The 23897-nt window shown below is 36.3% G+C and overlaps 1 protein-coding gene across 9 annotated transcripts in view; it reads left to right on the top strand.

Annotated features, from left to right (window-relative positions):
* The window catches only part of EMSY (EMSY transcriptional repressor, BRCA2 interacting), an 83996-nt gene that overhangs the window by 4245 nt on the left and 55854 nt on the right, over nucleotides 1–23897 (top strand). For 5 of the 9 annotated variants that reach the window (XM_082626464.1, XM_082626461.1, XM_082626465.1 and 2 more), the window contains exons 3-8: nucleotides 5928–6027; nucleotides 7527–7601; nucleotides 8940–8981; nucleotides 12460–12635; nucleotides 14263–14415; nucleotides 16363–16622. In XM_082626464.1, the coding sequence (XP_082482590.1) occupies nucleotides 5928–6027; nucleotides 7527–7601; nucleotides 8940–8981; nucleotides 12460–12635; nucleotides 14263–14415; nucleotides 16363–16622 (806 nt within the window). The remainder of the gene's footprint in view (nucleotides 1–5927; nucleotides 6028–7526; nucleotides 7602–8939; nucleotides 8982–12459; nucleotides 12636–14262; nucleotides 14416–16362; nucleotides 16623–23897) is intronic. The other 4 variants (XM_082626463.1, XM_082626460.1, XM_082626459.1 and 1 more) reach the window with 3 other exon arrangements.

Here is a 23897-nt window from a genome sequence, read left to right as displayed (position 1 = left end):
ATTCAAACCAAAAATATAGGTGTGTTTCTTCTTTTGTACCCATTTTACAGATGACAGACCTGAAGCTTAGAACCCGAAGTCATGCTGATAGTAAGTCATGGGGTCAGAATTTCAACCCAGGGAATAGGATTCCAGTCTCATGTTAACATACTTTTAACCTTCATGAATGTATGTGTGAATTACATACTGTTTCTGAATTCTAAGTTAATGTAAGCTATGCTGACTTTTCCAAATTATATTTTACTTTCAGTAATAAAACACCATTTATGCCTGTAATGAATTATTTAGTGCTTCTTTTCCTTTAGAGCAGCCTTTCTCAACTAACATTTAGGGAGAGAATTAAGCCCTAATACTAAGTTATCCATTGTATGTAATGAACTAACTTTTCTTCATGCATCTAGAATGGTATGTATTATCCTTGGGAAAATTGAGAAAAAAAGATTTACTCAAATCATTTTCTGTATTCTGTGGTTTACATGAGTATCCTTGGTTGAGAAATGCAGCCTTGGACTCTAAGGTCCAAGAAGGAACCTTTTTGTCTTATTTACCACTATAGTCTCAGGCCAGCACATAGTAGGGACTCAGTAAATGAAAAAATAATTTGAAAAAGAATATTAGATGTTTTGGCAGTGGATAGGAATTATTTAGATATCTATGACTTTGAAGGGGAAAGTGTGGACCTTGAATTCAGATAGACCTGGGGTCTTGGTCCTGTTACTAACGACCGACATGATCCAAGGACAAGTTGTTTAATCTCCCTAAATCTATTGACACTTTTGTAAATGAAGGACAATAATATCTGCCTCATAAGTTTATGTGGATTAAGTGTATATAAAAAGGGCCTGTCACAGTGCCTGACATCTGAGTATATAATGTTTTAAAGCAGTTGCTTTCAGACATTTATTTATTTGCAGGTGAATCTTTTCTTCAAAGGAAATCTTTGTTGGGAATTCCTATGCATAAATCTGAATCATAGCAAATCTGGCCCTGCCTGCTAATAACCTTTGCCCTTTTTATTTCCCCTTAGGCCACTATGAGGATTTCTATATTTTAAACTACTTCTTAGCATTGTATTTTAGCACCTCTAGAGAGGTTTTTTGTTTTGTTTTGGGGTGGGTTGGTTTTTTGGGGGGTCAGTTATTCCTTTTTTTTTTTTTAACCTTATATCCAAACTTTTAGTACTAATTCGAGGGTGATTTTCTACACACTTATATGCAATTGCTCTAACTTGCTAGCTACCAGTTATAAAGTTGGATTTTTATTTATTTCACAGCTGAAATAATTGCAGATCACAACTGAAGTTGATTGCATTAGAGTTTCTGGGCTTTTGGGACCTTGAATCAAGAGATTATGTTTGAATATAAAAATTGTAACCTTTAAGTGTAAATTTATCCTTAATTTTAGTCAGAGTTGTGTGGGTAATATTGCTGAAGAGCGGCTTCTATACAAAAGAAAACAGCCTTCCTAGAGGGTAACGTCATCTTCAATGACCCTTCTTTTGGGAGGTGAGCCTAGACAGTGATTTTCGGAAAGACTTCCTCCCCACCCGTTGGCTCATTATCATAACAGTGAAACCTTTGAATTGCTTTCAAACACTAGCTCTAGGTCCAAAGTTTAGAGAAGGTACTGTATTTAAAAATTAGTTTAAAATATTTTAAGAATTAGCTTTAAGGGGCTTCCTTGGTGGCGCAGTGGTTGAGAGTCCACCTGCCGATGCAGGGGACACGGGTTTGTGCCCGGTCCAGGAAGATCCCACATGCTGCGGAGCGACTGGGCCCGTGAGCCATGGCCGCTGAGCCTGCGCGTCCGGAACCTGTGCTCCGCAGCAGGAGAGGTCACAACAGTGAGAGGACCGCGTACCGCAAAAAAAAAAAAAAAAAAAAAGAATTAGCTTTAAAAAAATTCTTTTTAAAAATGTTATAAATTATTTTAACAGATGCTAAACATTACATTTTACTTAAATGTAGAGAAATTGGGATAGAGAATTTCTTTATGACACACTGAACATACCAGTGATAGATAAATGCTTCCTTCCCTCTATCCTGCCTCTCCCCTGCCCTATTTTTTTATGACCATTCCTGCACTGTAACTCTTACATGAGGCTTTATGAACTATAGTATAATTGAATGGCTGGTTTGTTTAAATGGAACGGGTTGAGGGCTTTATAAAAATAGTTTGGCAAATCTTCTGTTTTCTGTGTTTTTTCGTGTGTTATTTCGTTATACTTACGCGTCATTAGAGTTAACACTGTAATAGAATGGTACCAAAAATAATACCAGAAATTCAACTGAGTTTGATATTTGTCAGAATCTTAGGATTCTCATCAAATGAAATCCACAAATGTGAATGAGGTTGGGAAGCTAGTAAAAGTTCTTTACAATGAGTGAGTTTCTCATTGAATGAAGGGGGGAGGTATGCATTGGATTGTGTAGCTATGAGAACTGTGTTCTGAGTTAACAGTTTTGTGTGAGGTTGCCACCTCTTACTTTTTTTTTTTTTTTTTTTTTGCTGTACGCGGGCCTCTCACTGCTGTGGCCTCTCCTGCTGCAGAGCACAGGCCCCGGACGCGCAGGCTCAGCGGCCATGGCTCACGGGCCCAGCCGCTCCGCGGCATGTGGGATCCTCCGGGACCGGGGCCCGAACCCGCGTCCCCTGCATCGGCAGGCGGAGTCAACCACTGCGCCACCAGGGAAGCCCAACCACCTCTTACTTCTGTGCATGACTTTTTAGTTGGACTTGGAATGAGACTTGAGATGTCAAGAATTTTTGTCTTTCTTTAGTTAATTTCACTTTTTTTGAAATATTGTGAAATAGTGAAATTTTGATCACCATAAATTCGACAGGCCAAAAGTGAAGTTTTTCCTCAAACCACTTCCTCTCTCTGACCTCTCCATTTCTTTTTATGGTATTGCCATTCTACTAAATATCTTGGAAACTGAAAAACCTGATTCTTTTCCTTCTGCCATTCCTTCCACATTTAATCAATCACTGAGTTCTATCAAAAACTTTTTAGACTGGAAATGGTGGCTTTTCTTAGTCTGGCCCCAAACAGTTTTTCCTTTTTTTTTTTTTTTTTTGAGGTACGCGGGCCTCTCACTGTTGTGGCCTCTTCCGTCGCGGAGACAGGCTCCGGACGTGCAGGCTCAGTGGCCGTGGCTCACGGGCCCAGCTGCTCCGCGGCATGTGGGATCTTCCCGGACCGGGGCATGAACCCGTGTCCCCTGCATCGGCAGGCGGACTCTCAACCACTGCGCCACCAAGGAAGCCCAGTTTTTCCATTTTTATCCTTGTTGGATTTTAATCACCTTGAGGATAAGGACTTTGTTTTGTTCATATAAGGATTCTCCATGGTACCTTGTAGTAGTAGTGTTCAATTAGTAGTTTGGTTTGAATTAGCAACTAACCAAGTACGGACATATTTCCCTAGTGTAAAACTCTCAAAATAGCCTCTGACTATTACTGGAAGTTTAATGTCTCTGTGAAACATTATGTGCTCTTTTACTCTCTCTGTTCCTTTTGCACATTTGCATTTCACCCCCTGCCTGCCTAGAGCACAGTTCTCTTTCTGATTAAAACTTATGCTTCCAGACTAGATGATGTGTTTTTCTTCTGTGCCTTTATCACTGTATTGTAAATGTATCAGAATTGTCTGATGACTTGTTTCACTGTAGCTTTATTCTAGAGTTAACTTCTTAAGGGCAGGATTTAGCATACTATCTGGTATATATAATAGGACTCAATACTGATTTGTTGAATAAAATATTCCATAAATGGGGCATAAACATTTAGATATAGTGGTTTCTTAGTTATCCCCAGTGTCTTTCTGAACTCTACTTTAGGTTCTGATAAAAGGTGAAATATATGTTTCCTGGAACAAAGTATTTCCTTCACTACTCCAGAGAAGCAGAGTTTGTCCTTCCAGAGAGACCACATGAAACATCTACATAATATCCAGCCTAGATTGAACATGCAGGATGTTTACATATGGGATAATTCAGTTGGACCAGACATTTCTATTTAAGCTCACTCTTCTATATAAAGTCTTTTCTTTTGATAGAACTGTGAATAATATGAACTGAATGAGGCTACTGTTTTATTGTTGGTTTAGTACCTTGGATGCAGGTATGCATGCCTTAATTATTTGGCTAATATTCAGTATCTGTTGTATGTAAGGCATTGGCAAATACTGGTAGCAACTTGAATTGAGTAAGAAGATAACTGTAGTCTGGACACTTATTTCCCATCATTTTGTTTTGCTCAGGTATACTTGTCTCATAGTGTTAATAGTTTGAAACAACTATTTTATTATTTCTCATGATTCTATGGGTTTTTTGTCTTGCCTGAGCTCTCTCATGTGGCTCTATTCAGCTGGTAGCTTAGCTGGTTAATTGGGCTCAGCTGAGGTGGCTGGGCCTCTCTCTCCATGGGACCTTTCATCCTGGGCTTCTTCATAGCTTGGTGATCTCAAGCTTCCAAGAGGGCAAGGTCCTGTGTCCAAGGCTGCTATTTGCATCATGTATACTGATGTTCCATTGGCCAAAGTAAGTCACATGCCAAGCCCAGAGTCAGTGTGGGAGGGACTATTGGAAGGTAGTACACGAGGAAGTACACTGAGAGGCAGGCATGGTTCATTGGGAGCCATTGAGGGCTTTTTGGTTTTATATTTTAACCACTACTAGGGACTGACAGTTTCATTAAATAAGAGTTGCTGCTGTGGAAAGTTAGTGAAATGAAACTGTCTGGCATTAGGGTTCAGTGTATTATGTCCTGATTGCTGTAAGAGCAATTCATGTATGCTAATCTGCCTTAGTCATTTTGCTGGTGGTTTTTATAGATGCAGAGGATCATAGAAATGGATGGTACCTTCAAAGTGTCTTCTAGATAAAGAAACTGAGGATCAGAGATGAGAAAGGACTTGTCCAAGGTCACACAACTAGTGTCAGTACTGGAGCCAGAATCTGGTCATTTGACTCTTGATCCAGTAGTTTTTCACTTGCGCACTATTCACAGATAGAATATAGGTCAAATTCTTAGGCAAGCCTAAGGAATTATTTCAAAGTTTGGCCAGTAAAGGTACCTATCAATAATGCTAAAAACTTCTCTTATCAGCCTTTTTATATCACTTGGAACCTGCTCCCAAGTGTTGGTAGCATCTGAGTTGAATGTTCTTCAGGATGATGCGTAAGACGAAATATTTACCATTAGATTTTTCTTTTTTTTTTTTTGCGGTACGCGGGCCTCTCACTGTTGTGGCGTCTCCCGTTGCGGAGCACAGGCTCCGGACGCGCAGGCTCAGCGGCCATGGCTCACGGGCCCAGCCGCTCTGCGGCATGTGGGATCTTCCCGGACCAGGGCATGAACCCGTGTCCCCTGCATCGGCAGGCAGACTCTCAACCACTGCACCACCAGGGAAACCCACCATTAGATTTTTCTACCTAAACTTTTTATATACATGACTTCTGTGAGGCAGTAAAAAAGAAAATAAGATTATAAAAGCCACATTTTATTTTTATTATTATTTTATTTTTTTATAAGGAATTTTTTTTATTAGTTTCTGCTTTATAACAAAGTGAATCAGTCATACATATACATCTGTTCCCACATCCCTTCCCTCATGCATCTCCCTCCCTCCCACCCTCCCCATCCCACCCCTCCAGGCGGTCACAAAGCACCGAGCTGATCTCCCTGTGCTCTGCGGCTGCTTCCCACTAGCTATCTACCTTACGTTTGGTAGTGTATATATGTCCATGCCTCTCTTTCGTAAAAGCCACATTTTAACCTATGGTTTTAGATAAAATTTTTGAGAGGACCTTAATGAAATATTCGCATATTGATTTTTAGGTTTCCTGCCCTGAAGTTTCACTCTATGTAGCCATAGTACTTAAATATTGATGGCCTATCTTGATAAAATAATTTTCTTCTTCTAGAATTGGAGGCATATGCTGGAGTTATCAGTGCACTTCGGGCACAGGGAGATCTCACCAAGGAAAAGAAAGATCTTCTTGGAGAACTCTCAAAAGTTCTTAGGTAAATTATCATAAAAGTTTGTGAGAGATGAGTCTAGAAATATCATTTTGAGGTGTTTCAATACTTTTCACTCTTAAGCTGAAGACAGAGGTGTTCAAGTTGTTGGTGTTTAGAGATCCCATCCCAGTTGTGTGCTTTGTTATGGAAAATTATGTAATTTACCATTTATTCTGTAATCTAATCAGAAAAGGTTTAAGGCAGGTTATCTTAGGTTTGGGCTGCTTGGAAAAGGGAGGTATTTTTGACCTGGGTGAAGGAAAGAAGAGCTGGCAGCGACTGGATAGGAAGATCTAGAGTGGCCCAGTGGCATTTGTTAGGGGGTAGAAGGAGACACTAGGAAGTTGTTGTCTTAATTTACAGAAATGGGTGGTGATTAATAGTCATAGCCTTAGGGATAGTTTATCCCTTCAGCTTCCCACTAGAGTTAAAAAAATTCATTAAAAAAATTCTGGTGAAAGGGATTCTTTGATACTTTGCCTTGATCCATTCTTAACATCTTGAGCTTTCTCAGAAAATTCAGTTCTGTTTTAACTGAAATTTCCTTTCTACATTTAAGACCATTTTGTCCTATTCTTTTTTTAAGTGAAAATAGGGAAGAGATTTTTTTCCCTGCATTTAATTAACATTAAAATAGGGATGTTATTAAGCCAAATTGTCAGTCTTATTGCCTCCATACTTAACAGTTTATATTTTTTGTTTGTTTGTTGTTTATATTGCCTCATAAATTCTGCTTTCCAGCCCCTTAAATATTTTAGTCCGTGGTATAGATTTAACTTAGCAATAAAGATTACACTTTTAAGAGTGCTATTCACTTTATTGAGTATTTATGAATGGAATGGGTATAGCCTTTTTTCAGTTGTTTAGATTTAACTTTACATGTATTTAATCAGGATCAACATAAGTACATTTTTACTATAGTGGTAACATTATACAATGTAGAAGACATACAGCTCAAGTGTTGAGTAATAAAGGAATAATATCCTGGTGTCAAGTTTCATAGCATATAGCTATAGGAAACATTATCTTGCCACTTTCATTTCTTTATTATATTCACTAAACATAAAATTATAGACTCTTAAGCTTTAGAAAGGACTTTAGAAGACTTTCTTCCAAGTGCCAAAATCCTCTTCTCAGTAACCATGATTAGGGGTCATTCAGTGGCTGTTTACATTTAGATAACAGGAACCTCTGCTAATCTTGAACATGGTCTGATATTTCTGAGTTTTGGACGTAATGACTTGATATCAAGCTGAATTTGTCTTCCTGTGATTTCTAATTTGTAACTAATTCTCTCTGCAGTTACACAGAATCAGTCTGAATCCTTTTCTATGACTTTAATTAAAGCATTTGAAGATATATATTAGGCCCCTGTCTATATCTTTTTACAAATCAATTTTGCCCCCCCACCCCCAAGCAAAATGTTGACTTAAACATTAATAAAAGTATAGAAAAGAGCTGCCTGCTTGGCAGAGTTCTATAATGGCTATTTTTTTTCATAGCATCTCAACAGAGCGCCACCGTGCTGAAGTTCGGAGAGCAGTAAACGATGAACGGTTAACAACAATTGCACATAAGTAAGCCATTAGTCATACCACCCCTGATTTTTCATGACGTAGTATACCGTAGTTTTGAAAGTCTTCCTATTGTGTAGCAGATTCCTGAGTCTTTTATCTTGATAGTAATACCTCTGTACTCAGGGATCCTGACCATAGCTGTGTTAACTATTTATTCAATTGGTTATGTTTTTGCATTTGGTTAGGCAAGCTTTAAGTACTCAGGTCAAATCCTGTTGCAATGTAACCTCTGTATAACTAAAGGCCTCCACAGTTTAGCAGATGATTCCTTTACTTGAAGCAAAATTCAATAAGAAAGTAGTGTGCTCCCCAAATTTGACAGCCCCTTAGAGTTACTTTGTAATAGTATTTGATATGTATATTGCTTTATAAATAGGCATTATAAAATTTTTGATAACTGACTAATATTTCATGTATTTTGAGATTCAGCAAAAAGATTGTAAAATATATGTTCTGCTTTTAAGAAATATGACTACAGTATACCTTAATTTACTTTGAAAAGCCAACAAAATAAAATTGTAAAGGATTCTTAAACTGTTTTCAGATCATTATAACTATTTGATAGATGGGGTGGAGGGTGGTGGAAGACACAGACTGAGCATTAACAGAGTATGTATGGAGACAGTGCCTCCTGAAAAACGGAAAAGAACAGAAATTATCCTTTAAATGTTAATGCAAGATGGTAGGAACATTTTATAAAATAAGGTATGTTATAGAATATTCATCTGTTTTTTATTTTTATGTTTTAATGTGAAATAAAACTAAAGGAAAAAATTCAGTACATTTCCATAATGTAATGAATAATGCTTTTAACCCAATTGGCAGTATTGTATTGACCCTGAAGATCCATTAGCTTCGTGTGGTGCTTTAATGTTACTGATTTTACTTGACTGATAAAATGGGGTGCTACCTTTTTAACTGTGTAGTTTGAAAGTTAAGCTGTTTGAATTTGGAGATTTTTCAGTGGTTGGTATGTATGCACTGTAGAAATTTGAAAATTTTCCTCTAGCATCATTAAGTATTTACTTGTTAGGCCAACATGGCTAAAACATTCACATATTGTGTTCCTTCTTTAAATTGCTCTAAACTTTTAAATTTGGATACTCTAAAAATAGTAACTGAGCCTAGATTCTAATTTGAGAACTTGTAATAGGAACTTATGTGCTAGGTAATAAAGTAGTAAATAATAGTTTGCATTCAGAGGCACTTAGAGACAAAATTAGTACCTTAAAAGCATTGGAACAGTATTGTGGGGCAATTAGTTGTAAGTTGATGCATCAGTTTCATACTTAAAGATAACATTTATTTAGTCTCCTTTTCCTTTTTTCCCCTTTAAAGAATGAATTTATCCTTATATTTGGGTGAAAGACCAAGTTACAGGTATGCAAATAGGTTATTGTTATTTCAGGCTTTTTCTTGTATTTATTTCAAAATTGAAGCTCTCAATTATTCAGGGGCACATATTCCATTTATGAATTAACCGTGCCCCTTGCTTTTACTTCTCTTCCCCTCCTCCTCTTCCTAATACTGCCCACCCTTTAGCTATTTTGCTGCTTGAAAGTACCTCTAGTCAGAGGGTGGGAAGGGAGAGGAGGTGAAAATTTTAACTACTCATTTTACTACTTGTTAGTTGTCCTGGGAGAGGTTGATGGAAGAATTTACAAGTATTTGCCAAAGTATTTTTGGATAATATGTCAGCTTCTTTGATCTGTTTGACCTCTCCCTTTCCCTCCTCTCTCTGTTAGCATGGATAATTGAGAGTTGGCTTCTATCTACCTGTTTCCTCTTTTTTTCCTCTCCTTTCTGATTTCTTTAACACATAAATTTAATTTTTTGAAAACCGTTTACTTCAGTGTATAATTTTAAGCTACTTAGGTCTTTCCATACTCCTGTTTTAATATTTTATATTGTGGTTTTAGTTTGACCAGACGTCGTATTTACTTGTTGAGCCCAAGGGTCTATGAGTGGGGAATGGTGAGGAAGACATAGATCCCTCATTCTGTCTGTCTCCTCTGCCCTCTTTCCCTCAGAAGTAGTAACAGAACCTACTTCTAAAGATTATCTATAGGAGGCCTTCAAACTGTGAGCCTGAAAAAAGTAATTTGAGCCAAGGAGGAATGCATCTGAACTGACTGCATTCCCTTTCTCCACTCCCTTCCCTCCCCCACTCAAAACAGCAGCTTAGGCCAGAAGGAATGTGGTTGAAAGGTAAAGAGAAAGCCAAGAAGATTGAGCACAAAGGAGATGGAAACAAAAGGACTGGAGTGTCTAGTATCGAAGAAAAGCCTTGCTTGAACCATAACACGTGTTTATTATTTGCACGAGACCATTTATTAAGTTTGATACTCTAATTCAGTTTCGAAACGTGTCAGAATATTATAGTATTAAAGCCTGGAATGTCAAGGGGCTTCACAGTTTTTAATTGGGCCACTCTTGCCAGCATTGTATCTAAATAAAGTGGCTATCCAGAATTACTGTTCCCTTAACTCCTTCTCCATCAGCCAGACATTCATGGGATACTGTTTGAGTTTCTATGTGAGGATGAGGATTTCATGCTGGTGCGCTGCATACCAAGGGATGAGAGGGCCAAGGTAGTTCCACTAGTATCTTGTTAGACTTCTCAGAAAAGGGGCTGGAGCCAGGTTTCCACCCTCCCTTGCTATATGTAGTATAAATAGAGAGGAGTTCTTTGGAACTTAGGAATCTCAGGAAAACCCTGGAATAAGATGTTTACAGAAACCTGTAAAATTCTATCTAGATGATTTGTGCAACGAATGCATATATACACCCTCATTAGTAAGCAAAATAGGAAGTTTGATCTAATTCTAACATGATATTTAATTTTTCATTCACTTAAAAAATGTTTGAGCATGTTTGCCTGAGTAGAAATTTGGAAGATTTATAGATCTTTCTAAAAGTTGCAGTTGTATCTTTTGCACTGCAAATTCTGTCTTTTCAATAGCATATATATTCATGTATTTTAAATTATTAATCTTCCATAATTTCTGCCACCATTTAACAATGTACCAGGTAAGTGTAGACATCACTTTATTTGTATGGTAAACTCTCACCAAGCAAATTTATTAGTGATATTCTAATAAAATGATAGCAAAATAGGAGTAAGCCAAGAAAATGCTGAATAGCTTTTAGAATTTTTTCCTTTGACAATTAGCAATAGGTCTATTTCTGTCTCTCTTTCTTGTTTGTATGAATTTTCTGTTTCAGAACTAGCATCAACTTGGAGATTATGTGATAACAAATTTGTGAAGGTTATTGGGGTCTTAAGAATCCCTCTTTCCCATGTCTTAGGTAGGACTATGTTATACCATGAAGGAATTTGCAGATTTCCCACTGTAACTCAACTGAATTCATCAACTCCTAGAAATTCCTTTCTTGACTGAGTGTAAATTCTTCTCAAGTTGTAAAGTAATTTATTTGTTCCATTCAGTGAAAGTTACTAGTGATTAGACATCAGTGCCCACTTAGTATAAATCAAAGGCAGAAGTTAGACAAAACACATTTGAAAATTTTTATACCTTCCACTTGTGATGTGGCAGTTAATTTCAGTAGCATGATGTATGCTTGTTGAAGGAGACATTTAGTAGCTGTGTGACCATAAGCAAGTTATTTAACTTCTTGGTAATTCAGTTTTCCCATCTTAAAAATGGAGATAATAATATTACCAATTTCATAAGATTGAAAGAACTGTATGAGTTAATACATGTAAAATGTTTAGAACAATGCCTCACATATACTAAGTGCTAATTGATGTTAATTATCATCATTATCATCATCATCATTATTCCACTATCCACCAACAAGGGCTTTTGTGTACTCTATCTAAATTTGAAGAATCAGTGGACCTACAGAATCTTAAACTCTAGGTTGGGTTGTAGAATCTTTGGTTTTGAAAAAGGTGCAGAAATATTTCTGACTTATTGAAGAGGATGATTGATTGACTCTGGGTGAATTTTAAACCTCGACACTAATCATTAGTCAGGAAAAATGATACCACTACCTTTTGTGGAGCCAAGCCAAGGGAAGTGAACAACTGTCTTTTCATATTTCAACCTCTGTTTGGATTCCTAGGATAAAATTTGCTCAAGAAATTGAGTAAAACTGATAATAATGTCTGCTTAGGGGTAGAATTCAATTGCCTCAAACATTCCTTAAAGTGAAGAATGCTATAAATAAGTAAAATTCAAGTAGTGGCAGGTTTCTTGCAGTGTCCTCACATCTAGTATACTTTTTTTAACAGGAAGGATAATAATATAACACATTGTCAGTGACACGTGCAGTGATATATACAGCTCCTTTCTATCCCCCAGTACCTAGTCTCCCTCGTTTACTGCCTCAGTTTCCCTTGTTTAAAAGCCTTAGAACCTCTGGCCATGCAGGCAGTTAGGATAATTTTGCAAAAGTTCAATGAATTCCATCCTTAATTATTCAGGAAAATCTGATTTTTGAAATAATGAGTACTTTTTACCTTTTTAGCTTAATTATAACATTAAGTTCTGAAAGTTAGTAGAAATACTAGTTTTCATTAGCAATACCAGATTTAAACTAATGAAAATAATGTTGATATTTATTTAAAAGGCATGGGACAGTTTTTGATAGTTTCAATTTTGTTCATTATAAGATTCAGATTATGGAATAAAGTGTGTAAAAATCTAAGTGTGTGTGAAATTCCTTGAATTCTGATTATTATTCATAATTTTGATCTTGCTTGCTCAAAATAACTCCTCTCCTGTTCACTCAGGGCACTTTTTATAATTTAAAAAGTTATATTTGAGTGTATATATTTGCTTCATTTTTAGCAATTGAGAACTCTTGTAGCAGTGTTTTCTTTTTTGTTTAGTATGTCTGGACCTAATAGCTCTTCAGAATGGTCCATTGAAGGTCGTCGATTGGTACCCCTGATGCCTCGGCTGGTTCCCCAAACTGCCTTCACTGTAACAGCTAATGCTGTTGCCAATGCAGCTATCCAGCACAATGCATCTCTTCCAGTGCCTGCAGAAACAGGAAGCAAGGAAGGTGAGTAGAGAAATAGTTCTGTGTGTAGAAATGACTTTTCTCACATTCTTCAAGAAAAGTTGTCTTATTTTTCATCTGTTTTTGTCCAGTGTTTAAAAGTTGTGAAACATAATGAGCAACACTTGTTCTGAAACGAGAAACTGCCAAGTTTTTAGTCTCAACCAAAATTAAATATCCCTTTTGTTCAAAGTGTGAATTATATTTATCACAAAATTGCAAAAAGCCTTCTTGGATTGAATTTTTGAAATGAGCGTGTCTTGTTAGAAGTGGATAAAAGGCCTTAACAGGTGACATGGAAAATTAATAAGATGATAGAAGTCATTTATCTGCTGAAGAAAGATGCTGAACTGATACTTTAGAAAATAAAGCTCTGTTTTTGTCTTCTGGAATCAGTGGTATATGCTGCTTCTCTGTTCCAGTCAATGTGCTGAATCTGTTAGCGGTTACGTGGCCGATGGGGATGGCTTTCTTATTGTTATTTAATCTAATAATTGATACATGCTTTAAAAATCCTTGGAGTCTCCTGAGGTCACCAAGAGTAATATTAAATTTGAGAGCGCATGTTTGGGTTGACTTCAGTAGCTTAGTTTGGTGTTACATGAAAGTGACCCTGAAAATAATGCAGTTGTCAGATTACTTTGCAGAATTGTTCTTTCCTTGACTAGCAATGGGTTGTGGAGCAGAATGAGACACTCCTTTCATACATGCCAGACTCTGTTTTACACGGAAGGAAGCTATATTTAGGGAGAGACAGTTATCAGTGTGCAAACTTGGCCTCCATTGAGTTCCTGATTTCTTTGTTGCAGGAGAGCTATCTTTCTTCTCTTCCCACTTCTGTCTTTTTTATTTACCACCTCTCTGGTTCACTGGAAAGAATATAGAATTTTCAATAGTCTAATCTATGTTTGAATCCTAGTTTGCCATTTCTTTGCTTTGTGACCTCCAGCAAGTCTTTTTAGCTTCTGTGAGCCTTGGGTTCCTCATCTTTAAAATGAGGATGTGGTGTTGTGAGAATTAGTGATAATATATGGAAAGGATTTAGCATAATGTATGGTACTCAGTGCCTGTAAATAGTGCCTGTGAGCTACTCCTGCTTCTTGTGGTTGTTATTCAAGAAATTGAAATATGAAGTTGTCATTACCTTAGTTATTATTGCACTGCTTAGATGGCAAGTGACTATTAAGTTGTTTATGATAAAAGGAACTTACCTTGTTTCTCTCCAGGAGCCAAGTTGGAAATTGCTATGGTTAGGGAAAAATTATCCATCACTCCATCATTGATGCTGCTATTAGTATTAAAAAAGAATACAAGTATATGCTCTTTGTCCAACTCCTGCCATGAAGGAAAAATGATTTTCATTTTTCTCAGTTTTAAACTTGTTTTCTTTGTAACTGTGCTCTTCTCCATTGTCAGTGTCACCTGTACACATCTGCTAAATACTTGGGGGAAACCTAGTTAAGTGATGATTTTCAGGAAAGCTTATTAATTTGTTTTAACCTAGTACTGGCCTCTAACTTCTGATTATATAAAAATGTTAAAATTGGCCTGCAGAAAAAACAATAATTTTACTGTATGCATGGACAGTTTTGGTGAAAGTTAACAGCAGACTTTTTTATCGTTCCTTCAGTAGTGGTTTGCTATTCCTACACAAGTACCACGTCAACCCCAACCTCTACCCCTGTTCCAAGTGGCAGCATAGCAACGGTTAAGTCTCCAAGACCTGCCAGTCCTGCCTCCAATGTAGTTGTCTTGCCAAGTGGAAGTACTGTTTATGTCAAAAGTAAGTGATACTCTCAGTGTTATCAGGGCCATCTTGACTAAAAGCTGCAGCATAGGCTCTGATTAGATCTGCCTTCCTGATAATTCATTGGTCCACTGGCTATTAGCAGTGGTTAGTTTTTGAAGGTTGTAAAGAATTCCTTTCTTTACATGTGACTAGGTATATATTGCTTTTTAATCAGTTCTGGGGGTTGAGAAATTACTTCTTTTTTGTTTTCTATGGGGAATCTGCCTTGAACAGTGCTATACTCTTAAAATTCACTTGTTTTGGTTTTCATGGAATAGAAATGTGAATAGAAACTAAAGGAATGTGCTTATGTCATTTATTTAGTGTTTACTCCTATAATGTAATCTTTGTAGTGTTTTAAAAAATTATTTAGGTACCATATCATTTAACTGTTAAATTCAGTGAAGCATTCTAGAGATTCCTTTCATATTTCTAGTTGACTGTAATTTTTTTAAGTTTATTTGCAGTTTTTAACCCCTTTGATTCTACGCTGTGAAGCAGTTTAATGTCCAGTTCATTTTTTGTTTTTAATGTCTGTTATGTCAGTATTGATTTGCTTTTGGTATCAACTGGAGATCATTGATATTTGACTTTCATTTTTCTCAGTATAGTTATAAACTTGATTTCTTTGTAGCTTTTAGAGGTGGACTTAGTTGTTTTAGACAAATGATTTTAGGTCATTGTCAGTCTTGTTTAGGGTTTAAAAATTGAGGGTATAAGGAGTTATGTTTTATTACCAATTCCATGAGTCATGCTGTATGCTTTTTAAATGTCTGCTTTATAGAGATTTCCTATGTATATTGCAAGGTTTTATGTTTCTCACTTGATTTTTTTAAAAAGTACAAAAACAGTTGAGGCTTTAGTGCATTAAGAAAAAACTAAGAATCTGGGAGTATTAGTTTATATCAGATTTCTGTGGATTTAGCCAAGATGATCTTTTAAAATAACCATAGAGGTCTATTTTTAAATTTTTTAAAAAATGTTGAAAGTGAATCCCAGACATGAAGAAACCATTTCACACAATATATAGTTTGAAGTAACAGGAAGTTTATTGTTTCATTCTCAGAAGTCACACAGGCAACATTAGTTTGAGATATAATTATTCATTCACCTAACTTCATATGTGCAAGACACTATACCAGGGAAACAAACCGATAAGACTTAGTTGTTGTCCTTTGGGAGCCCCTTAATAAAAGGAGATGTGCAGACTGACAGCCACATTACCATGGGGTAAGTGATACAGAAGAGAATGTACAAAGTGCTTTCTAAGCTCAGAGGAGACATGAATTCGCTTTGCTTAGAGGAGTAAGGGAAAGCTTCACCGAGGAGATGGCTTGCAGGATGATGATTGCTGGATGATGAAGAGGTCATTGAATGTATGTGGTGTTCCCCAAAGAACAGTAGTATATAGAGACTCCAGATGGATAGAATATGTGATAAGGTGGCTTTGGGGAATGGTGAGCAGTTTAGTGTGTCAGGATTATAAGGTGGGTGGAATAGGGTATTGTGTTCTTAGAAAGATATGGGACCTTGAATGATAAAGTAATGATTTTTGTGCCTCATCTTGTAGGGAGATAAAAACTACTAAAGGATTTGAGGCAGGGCATTGGCTTTATTAGATGTGTGAGATTTTTATAGCTGGTAGTAGGATGAAGGGTAGAATGGAAGTGGAGAGATTAGAAGCATGTACACCTTTTAGGAGGTTGTCGCTAAAATACAGGCAGGAGATAAGAAGGCCTGACATGGCTATAGGGTTAAAGAAGAAAGGGAAGGCATTCAGAGACAGCTTCTCTGAGGGAGGATTGATAGAACTTACTGTCTGATTGGGCATGAGGCAAAGGGAGAGGTCAAGGATGACTGATGATGCAATGATTTAAAAATAAAGTATAAAATACAAGGTTATATTGCTATAAATGTAGCAATATTGTCACTGCCTTACAGGTGTTAGCTGTTCAGATGAAGACGAAAAACCCAGAAAACGAAGGCGAACAAACTCTTCTAGCTCTTCCCCCGTTGTCCTAAAGGAAGTTCCCAAGGCTGTTGTTCCAGTCTCAAAGACGATCACTGTACCTGTGAGTGGCAGTCCTAAGATGAGCAACATCATGCAGAGCATTGCCAACTCCTTACCACCCCATATGTCTCCTGTGAAAATAACCTTCACCAAACCATCAACACAGACAACAAACACAACAACACAGAAGGTACGTGGTGAAGGGAGTCTGTCTGCCAATTGCTGTTTTTATCTCTTTCAGTCAATATGGTTCAGATTTAACAAACATGCACTGAGTGCTTACTATGTGCTTGGCATTATGGTGGGAATGTTCACATCTCTTTCTTTAATTCTGCACATAAAGCTTTGGGTTAGGTATTATTATTTCACGTTTCGTATATATTTTTGTATATGAGGCTCAGAGATGCTAAATGACTTGCCTAATATGACACAGCTAGCAGATCTTCTAAGACTTTCATTATATTTTACTATTGTGACTCCATTTGGGAAAAAAAATTAAAATATAAAGGATTCTTTCAGCCTGTATTTGGATAACTTTACCTTTAGGAACTTAGTTCTTATATTGCCAGAGTAGTGAAGTTGCCATAGTTAGGTGTTTCATAGACGAAGGATATGATTAAGTGAATAATTGTTATCATCTTCTTTTTTAATTCTTAAATGCTATCATTAATTCATTTCTAAACTCCTCTCAGTATGTTCAAATCATCAGTATTCTGTCAGTTTTGTTGTTAGAACCCTCTAGTTGCCACATTGATCTGGATGCTGATGGTACCCTAGGCTTGTTACATACCTCTGTGTCGGAGATCTCCCTTCACTATATCATTCTGATCTTCCTCTTTCTTGGTTTATTTACTGATTTGCTGGAGCATATCCTCCAGTAGCTTCTTGGTATATGGGTGGGATGGAAAGTAAAGTTTTTGAGACCTTGCATGGTAGACTGAAAATTTCTTTATTCTACCCTCCTACCGTCTTGATGTAAGTTTAACTAGGTAAGTATTCTAGGTGAGAGGTCATTTTCCTTGAGAATTTTGAAGATATTGCTTCATGGGCTGTTGGCTTCCAGTATTGCTTTTGAGAAGCCCAATAATGCCATTCTAATTCCAGATCCTCTTTTTCTCTTGGAAAAAGTCAGAGTTCTGAAAGTTCAAGGTAATTTTCCTTGTTGTGGGTCTTTATATTATCCATTGGGTTACATATTCAGTGGCTCCTGTTATTCTAGACACTCATATCCTTGCATTCTGGGAAATTTCTTGAATTATTTCTTTGATTTTTCTCTGTCCTGTCTTTTTGGATCGCCTGTTATTCTGGATGTTGAATGCCTAGATTGATCCTTTAATTTTTCAGTCTTTCTCACCCCCAATTTCCATTTGTTTGCTTTTTCTACTGTAGTATAGCAGTTAAAAGCCTGGATTTTAGAACTAGACTTCCTGAATTTGAATCCCATTTTATGCTACTTACTAACTATGTGACTTTGGGAAAACTAAACTCTAGACCTAAGTTTTTCTCTTGTAAAATAGGGAAAATAATATATCTATTTTATAGGGTTTTGGGGTGTAAATAAATGAGATAATAAATACAAACCAGTAGAACAGAGCCTAGCACATAGTAAATGCTCTGTAAGTATTATTTTCTTTATCTTTTAACTTTATCCTTCATTACTTCTCTGGAATTTTCCATTTTTGCTATCCTATTTTAAATTTCTAGTAACTCTGTCTGGTTTTCTGAAAGTTTCTTTATTTTTTTTTCAAATAGCATCCTGCTCTTTCATAGTCACTATTTTCTCTTTTCTGATGATATTCATGATCATTTTTTTTGATGTTTTCTTCTTTCATGTTTTCTCTCTTACCTGTAAATTTCTTTTATCTTTTCATTTTGATCTCTTCCATTTCAGTTTCCTTAAATGCTGGTTGTGGAAACGGACACTAAAAGGTGACAGGAGGCTCTGTGTGTAGGGTGGGACATGCTGGCTGGTGACTTTCATTGTAGGTTGACCTAGCTGGGCTGTTTTGTTGATGAACACCCACTACCCCTTTACCTCCACCAGTTGTCATTCTCATTAGGGATTTTTCATGGACTGGACAGTTTCCTCAGAGAAGAATCTTCCAGTCTTTTGCCTACAGTAGTAAGCCTGTCTGCTAGTATTTTGGGAGTAAAGGCAGGGAGTGGGCTGGATAGTCTCATCATTCAGTATATAGACTTTACCTAGCCTCTCTGTTTTCAGCATAGCACCTACCTGCCTCAGCCTGGTATCATCAAATTCCCTTGGATTCAATCTCTCCCTCAAGAGAATAAGTTTTAAGTCTTCCTTGAGGATAAGAGAGGATAGCTGGGGATCTTAATGCTGCTTAAACAGATTTTCAACTAATTTACATCTTTTTAGTCCCTCTTTTATCCCCACTTCAGAAGTATCTGATGTTCTCAAATTACTGAGTCTTTCTGCGGTTCTCTGAAAGCTGTCTTGTTTTTTCTTCTGTTTGCTGTCTTAGGTTTCCACTTTCTTGAGTATGCTTGATCAGTTACTACTTGTCTGTTTGTTTTCCACTTTCCAGAAGTTGATAGCTATTGTCTCCTTTCCATTTTGACCTTATGGGTTTATGTGCCTCTTCTAAAAAATCCCTTCATACTGTTTTAGAGGGATTTTGGGGAAGGAGTAGAGATGAATTCTTGTTTTCAATAGACGGTCTTTCCTACTTTAAAAACTTGAGGTCCATGATAATTTTCATTTAAAGAACCTCCTTGAGTTTCTTGGAAATATGTCATTATATAATATATAAAAAATTATAATTTTCTCAACAAACTAGAAATGACAGTGAGTTGATCTGTGTAATATAATTCTAGCTTCAGTCTTAGGATGAGGCATTATAGTTGAGTGTTAAAATCAAATAAGAATTTTTGTAGTCAAAGAGGCCTGGGTTAGAACCCCAGGTCTTCCAGTATGACCTGAGATAAATTAGTCTTTCTAAATCTGTTTACCCATCTGTGAGATGAGAATAATGCCAATTTTATAAGGCTATTGTGAGGATTAAATGGGATTGGGTATTTTAAAGTACAGCATAGTGTATGTACTCAGAAAATGTTAGGTCCCTTCCCTTGCAGGTATTTTATGGAAAGCAGTGTTACCTAACTTTATTAACTTTCCAGTCTTCTTTGGTAGACCTATATAAAAATATTTTAATAGAAGGGGTAAACCTATAAGTGAAGTCAGTGAACTTAAAAAAAAAAGTAATTGCAGTGTTGAGAATGCGCTGTTCCAAATAATGAATTTATCAGTTCACTGAAGCTTACCCCTTAATATATAGAAATTGACTATTTTTGGTGATTTCTTAAATGTTACACTGAACATAATTTTTGTATTTAATGACTCCAAGGTAATCTTTCTGAATATCAATTTTTATATATTATTATAATATTGCTTTCTGGGCAAGCTGTATATTAGGTGTCTTCAGCCTGCTATACTCTAAGAATTTTTAAATCTACTTTTGTAATTTTTTACTACCTTCTTTGCTGGATCTATTTTATCAGTAATTCTTCTCCTCCCCCTTCTCATCTGCTCTTTTAATTTGATATTTGAGAAATAATGTAGCAAAGTTATAGCTAAAAGAACACCCATCTCAAATCCATGTCCTTTTATTTCCTTATTCTGTTTTGCTTATAGCTAGTTGACATTATATTTATTTATTTCCTATTTCTCCCATAGAGTATAAGTTGCTGAAGGTAGAGACTTTGTCTTATTCATCACTATTCCATAGTGTTTAGAACAGTGCCTGACATGCAGTAGGTGTTGACTAATATTTGTTGAATGAATGAATGAATAAATGAATAAGTATATCTGGTTCTAGTACTGGCTCTCCACCTCTCTTGAGCCTCAGCTTCCTTATAAAACAAAGATAATAATAGTGCTTACTAGATAATTAAATGAGATGATTCATGGAAAGTACTTAACATAGTGCATATGATGAGTGTTCAGTAAATGTCACCTAACATTATTAACTTTCCAATCTTCTTAGTTGACCTATGTAAAAATACTTGTAGTAGATGGGGGCTCACCTGTAAGTGAAATTGGTGAACTTTTTTTTTTGATTCACTGACATTACCATATTTTAATTTTTTCTTTTCTTCTGAATTGTCAGTTGAGAGTGGATAGTTGAGATTGTCAGACTTGCAATGCTCATAAGAGGACATATTTATTTCCAAAGTCATACATGAGTCATACCATGAGATTCCAGGCTCAGAACCTTAGATTTGTCCTACTGTGTTTAAAAAATAAACATTTAAAACAAATTAAATTAAAAATAAGACTCATTCATTCCACAAATATTTGCTAAGTATCTACTATGTTCTAGATGTAAAACTGTACTCTTACTTCATGTGTACTCAGTGCCATTACTTTTGTTATTTCTTGGACAAGCTGAGTGTGGGTAGGACTAATAGATATTCTTCGGGATTTTTCGTATGTTTTTTGTTTTCCTTTTGCTGGATAATTGGATTTTTTTTGAAATCTCTGTAAGGCTGTTGCCATTATTGCATTCACCTTGGATTTCTCACAAATCATTTGGAAGTCAACTTAGGAAATTACTTTAGTTAAAAGTTATTTTTACATTAAGTATAATTACTTCTGCATTTGTGGACTTGATTCAAATTCAAATAGGTCATATATTTTCAGGGTAGACAAATTTCCACCTGTGTTAATGTGGTGCCTTCATTTTGAGTATAACGTTGGTACAACACTTAAATAAACAGAGCAACAGAATATAGCTTTCTGCTTTCACACGCTTGATTGATATTTTTCATTTTATCCTTAGGGTGCAAGTCCCAGCACTCTTAAGGAGTTTTTGTGAGTTCTAGAAGGTCAGTAATTTGAATTATGGCCTGAATAAACACTGTTTGGTTCACTTGCTTTCAAAATCCCTTTGTTTCCCTTGTTGTAACATGTAACTAAAGTGCAAGTAAATTTTCTTCAAGGTGGATCTCTAATTTTGGATAACCCCTTTTCAGATCAGAAATTAGCTTGTAGACTGAAATCTCAAAATATGTTTTATCATTTGTACTTGTAACCTAATAACATGCTCTCAAAGAAAGACTCTAGATTTATCTTGCTGAAGTTATTGTCTTAATGTTAGAAGTCTACATGCATAGTCTAGTTCTAAAATTGCAAAGATTTGACCCAAGTGTGAACGCTTCCCCTTCCCTACCCATGACAGAGATTGTTTATTAACTGTGGCCTACTTTCCTGCCGAGCCTTGGTGAGTCCTCATCTGTGTCACAGAGTCCTTACAAAAACTGTACTCTAGGAAGGCACTACTATTAGTTCAGAATTGGCAAATATGAAACCTAATTGCTATTACTACTGTTAATTGGCTTGGCTGTGCTGGTAACTGTGAGCTCTTTGGATTCTCGAGGGTATCAGAATTTGGGAAAAAGATATATAAAATTTTTTAATGAAACAAAAATAGAGTACATTAAAATAAATTTCCAGTTTGATTTGATCTTTAACACCGTTACTGATATCCTTCTAACATTTATTAAGTAGTAATAACAAGATACTCATAAGTACCGTTTGTGAACTGCCAAGTACTGACCACCTGCTATGTGCCTAGCACTATGTTAGATGCTTCACGTCATTATCTCATTTAATCCTTATAACGATTTGCAAGGTAGGTATTATTATCCCTATTTTATAGATGAACCTTGGAACCCAGAGATTTTCACATGTCCAGGGCCCTGCCAGTTGTTCGTGGCAGAGGCAGGATTCAGCTCAGGTTCATTTGACCCTTAACTCCGGGTCTTTCTGCCATGTTAGTCTACTTCTCGGTTTACCTGATGGCTGATGGTTGTGTTTGTAGTGGTGCTATATATGTGTTTACTGGTTGAGTCCATGTAGAAGTATGCTGGTCAACTCTGTAGAGGTGTTTGCTGGTCAAGACTTGTATGTCTCTCTTCACTCCTCAGATAAGCAACAAACTCCTTAAAGTAATGGATACATACTTAGAATTCTCTAACACTGAAATATATAATAATAATGATATAATCAAAGCTTCTTTGAGATGTCAGTACTGAGTACAGACATACTCAGTAAGTTTGACTGACTGATTTAATTTCAGAACTTCTTTAGGACTGATACAAAAATGAAAAAGAATTTCTCCCTTAAATTCTTCGGGTTTTTCAAAACAGTTTTCTCTCCTAGGTAGGTGAAAGTAATTTTGGTGAAAGAGGAAGAAGACACTCTGTGTTGTTTGGGGTATCATTAAACTACCATTATACTTGCCCAGAATAAAACGGATACTACAGATTTATAAGTACTTTTTGTGTTCTCAGCTGTAAAATGGGGATAATAATAGTATCTCTGTCATAGGATTGTTGGGAGATTTAAATAGGCCAATGTGTATTAGCTCTAGGAGCTAATCTTGTTTCTGTTCTTTTCCTCAACCCTGCCATTTCCATACATCAAGTCCTGTTGACTCTACCTCTTAAAATAATCTGAATCTGATCACTTCTCTTTATTTTGACTACTAACACCCCAGTCCAAGCAGCCTCTACCATTTCTTGCCTAGTCTACTGCAGTGGCTTCTTTACTAGTTTCACTGCTTCTGCTCTTACCTCTTACCACATAGCAGCTAGAATGATCTTTTAAAATATAAATCAAGTTTTGTTGTTTCCTTACTTAAAATCCTCTCATGGCTTCCTATTATACTTAGTATAAAACTTAGATTCTTTACTCTGGTTTACAAATTTGATCTGGACTCTGCTTACTTTTGCAACCCCTCCTTACCCTATATGCTTTTGCTACACTGGTTCTCTTTTCTGTTTTTAAATACATCACGCTAATTCCTACCTTAGGTCCTTTGCTCCATCCCGTTCTCTCCGTCTGAAATGCTTTGTCCCGTATCATCTACACTTTTCTAGTCATACTGGCTAACCTTGAAGTCTCTTTCCTGCCGCTATTTTCCTCCATTCTGTGTATCTATGAGCAAATCCTGTTGGTTTTACCTTTAAATATATTCAGAATCTGTTCACTTTTCATCAGTTCTACCACAAACATTTTGGTCCTTGAAAGAGCCTCCTAATTTGTCTGCCTGTTTCTGCTGTCTCTGCCCTGCTGTACTTTTCACCTAGCAGATCGAGTAATGCTTTTTAAAAAGTACTTTATTTTTTAGAACAGTTTTGGATTTATAGGAAAATTGAAAAGATAGTACAGAGAGTTCTCATATACCCTGTATTCAGTGTCCCCTATTCTTAACAATTTATATTAGTATGGTACATTTGTTACAATTAATGAACCGATGTTGATGCATTAATATTAACTAAAGTCCATGGTTTATTCAGATTTGTTTAGTTTTTACCTATTGTCTTTCTCTGTTCCAGGATACCACATTTTATTTTCTCGTCATGTCTCCTTAGGCTCCTCTTGGCTGTGAAAGTTTCTCAAACTTCTTGTGTTTGATGACCTTGACAGTTTTGAGGATTA

This window comes from Mesoplodon mirus (genome assembly GCF_964341445.2).
Source record: "Mesoplodon mirus genome assembly, chromosome: 7".
Taxonomy (NCBI): domain Eukaryota; kingdom Metazoa; phylum Chordata; class Mammalia; order Artiodactyla; family Ziphiidae; genus Mesoplodon; species Mesoplodon mirus.
This window is presented reverse-complemented; position numbering and strand designations above follow the sequence as displayed.